Source organism: Glandiceps talaboti, chromosome 11 (genome assembly GCF_964340395.1).
Source record: "Glandiceps talaboti chromosome 11, keGlaTala1.1, whole genome shotgun sequence".
NCBI classification, from domain to species: Eukaryota; Metazoa; Hemichordata; class Enteropneusta; family Spengelidae; genus Glandiceps; species Glandiceps talaboti.
Genome location: NC_135559.1, coordinates 6486259 through 6498758, shown reverse-complemented (window position 1 = coordinate 6498758; position 12500 = coordinate 6486259). Strand labels below are relative to the sequence as shown.

General features: G+C 36.1%; 1 protein-coding gene across 1 annotated transcript in view; it reads left to right on the top strand.

Moving 5' to 3' along the window:
• LOC144442200 (calmodulin-like) overlaps window positions 1–12500 on the top strand; it is a 51010-nt gene that overhangs the window by 16907 nt on the left and 21603 nt on the right. The window contains exon 3 of the mRNA XM_078131482.1: window positions 9882–10025. Coding sequence (XP_077987608.1) covers window positions 9882–10025 — 144 coding nt within the window. The remainder of the gene's footprint in view (window positions 1–9881; window positions 10026–12500) is intronic.

The window sequence follows — 12500 nt, the reverse complement described above, 5'->3', positions numbered from 1 at the left end:
GCAGGTATATGACGCATCAGATTATTAAAACTTAAAAGACCTTTCATAAAATAATGGCAATCAATTAGATAATGCATACAGAAACAAATGAAACATGTATCCTTACTAGAAACTTAATCATTTAAAATATCAATATCATTGAACCAGACAAATATGGATATTAAAAATATTTCAAGTTCACAGAAAGAATTTCGTGATTCATGAAACAAATTCACTTTTTTGACATTAGCGTATACATTTAGGCATTGCATTACAAATCATAGAAATGTTTCTATGATACTGTAATTTTATTGGGTGACACACTTTAAAACAAACTATGATGACCTCTGAGCCTGATTAGTCTGGTCTGTATTCCTCACCTTGTCTAAGTTCTAAATAAAGATTGCCAAATATGTATGTATGTATGTATGTATGTATGTATGTATGTATGTATGTATGTATGTATGTATGTATGTATATGTGTGTGTGTATGTATGTATGTATGTATGTATGTATGTATGTGTGTGTATGTATGTATGTATGTATGTATGTATGTATGTGTATGTGTGTGTATGTATGTATGTATGTATGTATGTATGTATGTATGTATTTATGTATGTATGTATGTATGTATGTATGTATGTATGTATGTATGTATGTATGTATGTATGTATGTATGTATGTATGTATGTATGTCTCTCCCTCCCCTTATCTAAGACTGACTTCAGACTTTACAATCTTCAGTTCAGCTAGTCATTTTTTTAGTCATTATATAAAGTTTGGCACACATGATAATTGTACAAGGAAGTACAAAAACGCCCACATCTATGATGTAATCGTGCTCTGTAACGTTGATTCAATTTCCTGAATAAAAATTTCGATAGCCTTGGGAAAGCTTCAAGATCTTAATATCCCTGTCAGGAAGTCACATCCGGACAATTTTGTATAAAAAATATATTGATTGAAACGCAACGACTCGTGACGTTTCACTTACGGTATAGTATGTACTCAGTTGTGGTCGAGTTGACGGTTTGAATACATGCATGCATGTATGATGTGCAGGGCCTACAATTCTAATCTTAGCCATAGTTATGGATTGTATGGCGTCGGTGTTTTCATGGACCAGCTGATATGAAAATACAAAGTCACTTATCTAATTATATGCAATACCGTCTAAACAATCATTTGACTGACCATTGACGGTATGAAACAAAATCGTTAATACTGGTCTATTACAAACAAAGGGGAAAAATACAATGTAACAATGTAATGTCACATGCCAACGTAAAGTCATATTCAAAGCAAAATAAGATAAAAACACAAAATGGGACAGTGAAACTTCTATGTGTCTTGCTAATTGATGTTATTGATAACCACAAAGCGACGCAGACGAAAGAGGGGCGAAAATGAAATAGGGAAAGTAGAGGGTGTGGCAGAGAGAGAGAGAGAGAGAGAGAGAGAGAGAGAGAGAGAGAGAGAGAGAGAGAGAGAGAGAGAGAGAGAGAGAGAGAGAGAGAGAGAGAGAGAGAGAGAGAGAGAGAGAGAGAGAGAGAGAGAGAGAGAGAGAGAGAGAGAGAGAGAGAGAGAGAGAGAGAGAGAGAGAGAGAGAGAGAGAGAGAGTGGTGAGTTAAATTGGCCATGGGTAATAACAACTGAAGTACCATTCTCGTGATATCAATTTCTATTGCGGAATACATGAAAGAATTCGGTTATTTTTATTACATACTGTTATATGTCCTCACTGTCCAAAATATAATGAATACCAATTCCCCTACACTTAATAAAATATCCAATTAATAACTGAGTCATCATCTTTGAGCTACTTAAAATCATTGCCCCGTTACTTGCTTTATAGTCTAATTCAAGTTTCTACTCGAGCTAGCCTTGACTGACATGTAATGTTTGTTGAATTCAACGTTATTCACAATGTGAAACAGACTCGTTGACATAGACACTGAAAGAGACAGGTACAGGTAGAGCGACACATATAACATACATACATACATACATACATACATACATACATACATACATACATACATACATACATACATACATACATAGACACACACATACATACATACATACATACATACATACATACATACATACATACATACATACATACATACATACATACACTGTATATCGTTTTGGCATACTCTAGTCGAACTAATAAAAGGGTAGACACTAAATCTTGACTGAAGACGAACTTTACGACTGATTTACAAATAACGAGATTGAATGTGACATGATATGCAAATTATGTGATAACATTTGAAAAGTAAATTAAAAAGTCTAACCCATATCAATTACCATACACTATTACATTATTACTTTCTCAGTCTGAATATGACACACCTTTACAACAAACTCTTGACGTTAATCACTATACAACGAACAGCTTGATTATAGATCTATCGAAATAAACCATTAAGAACATTCCATAATCTCTACTCATCGTTTCAGAATATAGGTTAATACATATTTAGCTACTTCATCATGAATACATCCGGGTCTTAATATGAGTGATTGGTCTGTGGGGTCAGTATATGATATTAGATGTGAAAAAAAGATTAAGGTATAGGGTGTTCGTTCTTCTTATCTTGAACTAATAACGCTGTAGGGAATTGAAAGTATGAATATAAGAATTTCCAATCTATCAAGGCGTATCCATGGTTACACAGTCGAGAGATTAACATAACATAACACTGATGATGTAATGATTTATTTAAAGTTAGATTCCTAATTATGAATGGATATTATCTAATTGTGAATGGGTGTTACCAGATCGAAGGTTTAATTACGACGGCAGTTAATTATATGCATTTCGACAGTTCATTTGTACTACAAGCTAATAGACAATAATATGTTAGGCAACACTACTGGGTTTGAGATTTAAAGTCACGCATGCTCTGAATGGGCATTTTCGGAACTTTGTTGTTATAGACATAATGACTTACTTCTATGTGTAAAACCTGTGTGCGTAACTGTACATATAACATGGTGAAGAAGCATAACGAGTCTGTATTTTACGGTGCGGACATTAAATTCGATCGCAATGACTGAAAGTGTATGACCTATCTTGTGCTACGATATAGACTGAACACTGTCATAATAGCTTGGTATTGAGGCAAGTCAACACTAACATAGGCTGAATTCAAAACCAAGCGCTCCTGCTTTAAACCAGTCGCAACACTATTTATGTATATATTCGAGCACTGACTAGCAGGTACAATGTCATTTCAGAAGTAATTGAACAGAGTGTAGTGGACATATATTTGGTTAATGAACAAATTGTCTAAGTTGCAGCTAGTGCAGGTTAAGTACCGTACAAGGGTACACACGTTGTAAAAATACACCGTCATATACAATCGACGTTGCCAAGTTAATACTCTTAAGAATAGATAGGTTAGAAAGCTGTGTACGAAACAGCAAACACTTGTGAAAAGAACGAAATGCCGTAACTTGTGATACGGTAGAATATGTGAGGAGTTTTAAATAATTGTTTTTCGATTGCGATATAGAAAGACGTTAAGAGGTTGATTGATTGATTGATTGATTGACTGATTGATTGATTGATTGATTGATTGATTGATTGCGACTGACTGGCTGACTGACTGATTTGATTGATTGATTGATTGATTGATTGATTGATTGGTTGGTTGGTTGGTTGGTTGGCTGGCTTGCTGGCTGGCAGCTGGCTGGTTGATTGATTGATTGATTGATTGATTGATTGATTGATTGGTTGGTTGGTTGGCTGGCTGGCTGGCTGGTTGATTGATTGATTGATTGATTGATTGATTGATTGATTTAATTGAATAATTGATTGATTGATTGATTGACTGATTGACTGACACAGTACACTGAGACAATGTTTCTTGATCTTACCTAACACTTTCTCAAAGTACACAGGTAGTGTTCTTATCAGCCAAAAAGCATCAACCCTGTCATTGAAGACTTATAATATCGTTTTGACTTTAATTTCATTCAACGACGTTTGGTTTATTACTAACGTCTTCGATGTATCTATTATGTTTGAGGTCAAAACTCCAAACTACATTTTCTATTAATTCCAAAGTCAATTATATAGAAGATGAGCACATTGTGATCTAATCCTGATCTTAACCATGAGGGTCAAGGTCAGCTGTGAAAAATCCCTACCATCGCTACTTGTCGGATATCTTTCTCATCAGTACATGCCATATCTGTTAGCTTTGTTTTGAAGAAATCATTATACAAAGTGCATATTAGTCACTATCTTAATAGCAATCATCCAGTTTAAATAATCTAAAATGAAAATCTCCATGCTTTTCGCAGTGATCTTCATAAGTACATTTCGATCGGAACGGAATCGTTTTCCATTTTGATGCGATTTAGATAGATATAAGTAAATACGTTTGATTCTTAGAGCATCAAGAAAAAACAGCATAACACTTAAGTTACATATGAAAATTTCTACTCACAGCAGAATCAAAACATTCTTGAGAGCCGAGCCCAAATTTTCGCCGACGTCTTGTTAGAGTCGCCAGATGTGCACTACAATAGGCCATTCATATATAAACTTAATTGTGATGACGAAACATCGTTTAAATACATATAAGAAGTTATATACTCTAGACGCAAATGTACATTTCTACTCAGAGTCAAACATTCCTTGGAAGCAATTCCTAACTTCTCGTCAGATTCGATCTGCTGGTAGCTGATGCCACAAATATGGCGCAGTAACATTGCCGATATGCTTTTGTTTTTGTGAGTTTTTCATTATCGGTTAGTATTACATATTGGGGTGATACAGCGTCTACATTTTATAGTTATTAGCCTCGCGGGAAAAAAATAATCGCTCAGCTTACTTCCAACATGTTCGTATAGCTAAGGATGTATTTGTTTCACTTTGCCTTCTGCTTTCAAATTTCAAAGTGATCACACACTGCCTTGTCGACATAACGATGCGCAAACACTTTTGCGAAAATATGCGAAGACAGTAAATAACTGGATAGAATGAACATTAATAAAATAAATATTGGTTGGAATATTAAATACTGGTGTCATAAATGAGTGATTAGCTTTCCATTGATATTCACATGACCTCTATCTTAACCTTTGAACCCTGGACCTAACGCCAGTTACGATACCTTTATACACACCCGGCCAGTGTCAATCAATGCAAGAACTGGATACGGGATATGATATTGTATTTCAAGATCTCAATATAAGTATACTTTTTTGTAGCGTTGTAATGCTTTTATTGAGCATAAATTATTGAACGTCGCAGGACTTTGTCAATCTATCACATTATTGCCTTTATCAAATATTCAACAGTCATAGACTCGTAGTTAGAAGATCACTCACTGAAGCAATAAATAGATAAAAAAACATTAAAAACGTTTTCGTCGTGGGAATAACGATCATCACGTTCGTAACTTCTCTGAGATAAAGTTATCTGTTTATTCCTTAAAATCAATAAAAGTGCGTCATTTATCATGGCTTCCTACTTTAAAAATCAGTGCGAAACAACATTGAAAAAGTTTGTGTTTGTAACTTAATACAGAGCAAAAAGTTAAACAAAATATGTAAAAGAAAAAAAAAGTTTGTTATTGTATGTACAATAACAAACATTTTGCAGATGTATTATACTTTTGGAGTTTGAGTTACAAACAAGGACTTGGCATATGTTGTTTCACATTGATATTCCAAGTAGGAAGCCATGATAAAATTACCCAAAATAATACCCAATCCTCATCCATATGGCCACTTTAATGTAATGAGAGAATTGACAGCGAGGACAGCTGCCAACGGAGCCGGACGCAACACTCCATTCAATAAATGTCTGAGGTGACATCCCCTTCTCTAGACTTTGCAGGAGATACCACACTGATGAGTAATTGTTCTCATTAGCTTAATTCATAGTTCACGTTTACCATCTTAACTGCAGTCATGCATGAGTCTATTTATATGTTATAGTGTGCCAGTTTTTCCACGTTCTTCAAAAACTCGTTTCCGGACCCCCCCCCCCCCACACACACACCCACATCCCAGAAGAAGACCGTAATGGTTATATAATGTCATATTCCATAGACTTCAAACCGTGTGATGAATGAAATGAAAACGCGAACATATTCCACATTCTTCAAATTCGCTCTTCAGACTCACCCATCCTCGTACCAGGAAATATGGTAATGACCAGACAAAATTTAATATTTATTAATGTGTTGCTGTCTCAAGCACTGGTAGTGATTGATATTATTATGAAATGACTAAAAAAGAACAAAAAATATACAATATATAATATTTAAAAAAAGCATTATTAAAACAAATGTTTAATTTCGAAAGCGAAAATAATAACTTGACATGCAAGCCCGTCACTATGCATTGCAGGCATTTAGGCATTTTTCTTGTCTTGGACCAATCAAGTAATCATTTTCGCATTCGAAATTCAATATTTGTTTGTGTTATTTTAGTCATGATCCTTTGCTCACACCTATCTCCACCAGTGCACGTATCCCATCACTATTACTAATACAGCATTCTGCCAACATAGCCAACACACAATAAACTTTTACTGTCTCAGTGGTGTACATGCATCGATGCATGAACTAGATATCACGCCTTAGACCAAACCTCGTCACATTGTAGGTCGCACGTTTCAGTCAATATACATGCATCTTATGTCATAATGCATTTGCAATGGCCTCTTAGTTTACAGGTCTATACATTAATGTGAAGGGTCTTGCTTTAACGAGAAGGTCAACAGATAAAATTGACTCAAATGGAATGCAAATACATACAAAATACTCTACTCTCAAATACGACTAAAGTGCCACAAAAGTCTATAGTGGGTTCTTTTGTTTCGTATTGATACATACTTTTTACAGTACCAATAAATAAGGGTAACACCAAATTCAGAGTCTGAGATACAGTATGGAGCTTCTTATTTAACCACCTCCCTGTGTTAGTTTATATACACCTTGGGCACCTATCTCCAGAATTTAACTTATGTTATAGCTGGTCTTTTAAAAAAAATAAAATAAAAACCCATCTTGTGTTTTTTAAGGAAATCAAAATTCTTTCATTTTCGTATTAAAGTTAACAGTTTTCGGCAGCCATATTGGATTCTAAAATGATTTGATTTTGATATCGTTTATACCTCTATTTCAAAAGTGCGGTGACCCTTGGTTTTCTTGATTCTAACTATTAAGAATGGGTTCTAGGTTTTTTGAACAAAACAGCAATCGTTAAAGTTGAAGATACATGTATCTAGCTCTTTCCGAGATGCAGTTTAGGTGCAGACTATGTCGTGATCACTTTAGGAGGTGTTACACTATTGAAACCTAATACAGACATGACATTGATAAACCGTCCAGAACTGTTTATTTCTTAAGAATTACTACTATTTATGAAGACAACCCCACAGTGTTGTGTTGACTAATTTATCTTACTCCACTACGGGACGATCGATCAATGTCACACAATCTCAATAAACGAACTTCGATCGTTCCTTTAGGGAAGAAAAGGGTCTGGCGTCAACGCGAGTGCTGAACTTTCGTTTTCGCACAAGTTTCTAACCAAATTGCGAAATCTTTCACGCCTTCAAAGATAACAAGTTATTTATTTACTACTGAGATGTTGATGAGTTGATTAAAATGTACTTCTAATGTGATATACAGTGCTGGGTTTCCGGTAGTATTTGAAAGTGTTCACACCATCATGTTACGTTTTCATATTGCATCGATCGTAGTGGTGTGACCTCTAAAATTTTCATCATGGTTCACATCATATAAACGTGTCGATGTCGCACTTGTGAACGTTGGTTTATTTAGGGGGAGGGGTATGGTATTTGTCCTAAACTTTCTATTATTGAGCTTGTGGGACATTGCAATTGTGCGATAGTCCCCAATTGCAAGTACCTCCTATACGATCAATCACATACTATCAGTACATTGTAAGTTTACATATTTCTGTAAACTAACAGTACACTGACATCTATTAGGCTAACTTTAACCATAAACCGTCTTATCAAAGTGGTACTAATCAAGTAGAAATTGGTGTAAACAGCATTTTATTGACTCATTTTCTTAGTTTATGAAGCATAAAGGGATATTTAAAATTGTGATAACCGTCTTTATAGCTACTAAACGACCGTCTTGTGTTTCTGTTTACGGAGAATGTCGTCAGTGTCTTTCGCTGGTTTTACATTCACGAACACTTGTCGAGCAAAGTTTGAGTGTCTTTCCCACAGACATACGCGTCTCATAAACGTGAAATGAATATTTAAGATGGATGTATATTAGGTATTAGATCTTCACATAGAATGTACAAATTATTGACTTTTTGTCGAATTCAGGGAATTGAAAATGATAAGAGTCCATCGAATATAATTAAAAGCAAACGATTTCCGTCCCAACACGCCAGACTAATTATAAATCCATGCTTATCAAGTTGACGTTATCAGGAAAAACGTCAACGATGATATAATTAGAGCAGCGCCCACACATCTAGTGTTTTGACCCTGGGGTGACCCTACAATGTGTTAGACGATCTCAGTAGTTCTTCAGAATGCCTGTTTATCTTCAAAAAGTGTTGAACTTTGTAACTTTCGAGCTGTCAGCTCTGGCTTGCTTATCTACAGTGTCAGCTAATTTGTGTGCAACGAATGAACTATCTGTTATTTACACCGCAAATCCAGCAGTCGAGAATATATTTTGACTTTCCCTTTTATATCAACGTTGTGTGTACGTACACATCGCTGAACCTGTTCTGCGCTTTCTGTACACACTCACTTTAATTCCATCGTAAACATCGAACTCTCATAGTCGACGCCAACGTATTAAAAAGTCGCAGTTAGAATAGTTTTCCTTGTATGTGCTACTAAAATCTCAATTCCTTGTCGTAATTGTCACAGGGCTATGACCGTTAATAAACCAATGCTCTTAACATGTCATGTTGATGAAAAATAGGTGGGCGTTAAAATTACCTAAAAACGTAGAAAAAAAGCCCATATTCATTCCAATAGTCATAATTTGGTAACCATAAAAACTAAGAATGAGAAAAAAAAATCATTTATTTTAAAGACAGTGTAACCTCACGTCTTTTGGCATCACGAAAGGTCATCATCCAGTTTCCTTTTAACTTGAAATCAAAACATTGGTTGGCTATGCAGCGCCCTCGTTTGACACGTAAGGTCGCTGAGTGCACGGATTGGTCAATGTTGAACATCACTGTAAAAATGCGTGGACCATTCCATTTCGTTTACATCACTTCTACGGTGACATCACCAACATAAAAGCCGTACAAGCACTCAAGAGTAGCGAAGTCATTTCAACCGAACTCAGTATCCAGGATCTACGTTGTTCTCGTTAAATTGTTATCGGATAAGATTACTCTATGGCTTTCATATCCTGTCAGTTTTCTAATGTCAGTTTATGCACGAAGACAAAGGGGTTTAACAGAGGCCAGCTTTTGCCACACAACTCATAGAACCCACAAGCGTGTAGCAGTTGCAGAGAACGGAGGAACACAACTGACGTGTCCGTCGATCACGTATACACCATATCATCTATTGATTCGCCCAAGGTTTCTCATTGAATCAATCACCGTCGCCGATCGACGTCGCCGTGGACACGCAACGCATTCAGCGTTCCACTTTGTGAACAGTTACATTTGAACGATCATTGAAGTACAAGTATATACGGAGAAGGGGATAAACAGGAGACGGTGTACAGACAGTAATCAAAGTTATACTGTTCTCCGGGAATCACTTTAGTTCACCAACATGACTCAGCCCCCGCAGCCGAGAAGGCGATCCCGGTTGCCTCAACTCGCTGCCTTCAAGGCAAATTTTCGACTACGTAGTCGAGTTGTAGGCTATTCTCACCAGAAAATTATTCATTCTGTCGCTCCAGAGTTCTGGGAAGCGTTCTCCCTGTTCGACAAGAATGGTGATGGAACTATCAGTATATGGGAATTGGGAACCGTGATGCGTTCACTGGGACAAAACCCGACTGACGAAGAACTCCAAGATATGATAAAAGGAGTGGATGAAGATGGTAAGTATGATAATTGTTAAATATGCCTAATTTAGCTCAAATTACTTATTTTTAGCAACATCAAAATAATTACAGAATCTACTATAATGATTTTGGTCCATGCTATATTACAACGCAAGCCAGCAAACGTGAAACAGAACGCCGTCTGACTCAACAAACATCTTCAGTAGTATCGCTACATTTTTATCGTCTGCTTTGACAACAGTTTACCGAATGTTGTTAAAAAATAAAAACTATAACATTGCTACATTTTTTTTGAATTGCATATGAAACAGTATCTTAGCAGCTTGTTATATTACAAATGACTTGTTCTGATTTGGACGTTATTAATGGATTATTTCATTATTATAGTATATGTTGTTTCACTGTAAAATGGTTTTCTCAAGCAAGACAGTGTAGCAATGTCGGTAGGACTGTATGAAGACAGAAAATAAAACCGCGATTTTGTAAACCCAAACTACGAAATGAAGCAATAGTAGTAAGACTTGTGTCGCCCTCAGAAGATGAAATGTGGCATTATTAATGAGGCTTTTGTCGACCCAGACGATAAAATGTAGCATTTTGGTCAGCTTTTTGTCGAACCAGAGATATTAGTTAAGAGTTTTGTCAATCGAGACAATGCAGTTTAGCAATGTTAGTAAAATATTTTTCCGACCCAGGCGATAAAATTTAGCAGTATTAATAATATATTTTGTTAAGCCAGACAATGAAATGTGGCAATGATAGCAAGATACATGTATTTTGTCGATCCAGACTTTAAAATGTGGCAATATATTTTGTTGAGCCAGATGACACTGGGTTTCAGGTTCACTAGGTTTTAATCGTAGGAGCTCAGTACCAGTCGAACCTCAGGGTATCAATGCATTTAAATTCATGAACGTACGATAGCTACATCTGCTGTAGACGATACAGATTTGAAAACAAACAAATTAAAGCAGCCTTATTAACGCAGTTTAATGTCACTGCAACATAGTAAAACTCTCATTTGGACAGACAAACTTTGTTATTGCTTGCTACAAAATGGTGTGAGTTACGGGAATGTCACATTTTGTTGACTGGAAAGAGTTATTTTTATGTCCAAAACATTTACCGGTAGGTTGGTTAAATACGATATACCATGTTGTTGAAAACTAGATCAGCAAGGCTATGACATGGTTTTCATTTATTTCAATGACACAATTATATATTAAAAATTAAATATCCACTTTTGCTATATTCAAAACAATTCTAATTATCCCATGTATTAATCTACCAATGGCTGTGGAGTTAATTAATTAGTTAATTAGTGGTACCGATATTAATCACACGATAAATTAAACTCGACTGGTGGTCGATTTTACGATTAAGTTTCGAACTCCCGTAGACTTCTTTAGAACATACATATATGCAATTGTTGTGCTGACAAAAAAAGGAATTAATTAGTATTTTGTTTGACAACAAAACAGCTAGCAGGGATGTTTTTCGATCAAGAAATTGTAGACACATCGCTATTAGAATTACTATGACTGTGTTCCTATATACACAGGGAGATTGGCTGATCGCACTTGTATATATAATGATGTACTAGGCCAACAGCTATACGTAGTTCCTTACTGCGAGACATCTCGGTATTTTGTTCCTATATAATTACATTTCAAGAAATGTAAACCTCTGGAGTTGCGTTTCTGGAATTTTGATTTATAATGCCTAGTAGCATCAACTTGGAGTAATGTTTATAGTGGATAGTATTGATTTGTTATTCCTACTATTCAAATGGACACTGACAATCCACGAGGCTGAAAGGTGATGTCAAAGTATGCATGTCGGATATTCGAGCTCCGTACCCTAAATGTTTTACATATGTCAACCCTTAGCAACCGTCAAAGTTGTGAATGATACTGTAACATGCTACTTGCCCATTAACCTCAAGTGCGTGCCTGCTAGAGAAGACGACGAGAGAGAGAGAGAGAGAGAGAGAGAGAGAGAGAGAGAGAGAGAGAGAGAGAGAGAGAGAGAGAGAGAGAGAGAGAGAGAGAGAGAGAGAGAGAGAGAGAGAGGGGGGGGATATGGGGAGGGGTTGGATGGTTGGATTGGTGGATGGTAGGTGACAGCGTCTCTATGAGATATGGACAGCCAGACATACTGTGTAAATGTATTTGTAAGTATGTATGTGTATGTATGTATGTATGCATGTATGTATGTATGTATGTATGTATGTATGTATGTATGTATGTATGTATGTATGTATGTGGGGAGGTGGATTATTTTAAAAGTGGCAGGTTAAATGTGAAAAGTTGTCGGTATTATCTACAAACGATAGCCATGAATCTTCCCCACCAATGTAAAAGCAACTGGCAAGACATTGCAGAGTGGTCGGTTGCGTTTGGCGGCTACTAGTCTTCATCTGCATCCCTGGTTTGTGTCAGTATTTATGTGTGTTGAATGTTTGTGTCAGTGATACTGATTACATCCAACACTTGACCTTCATCGTATGGT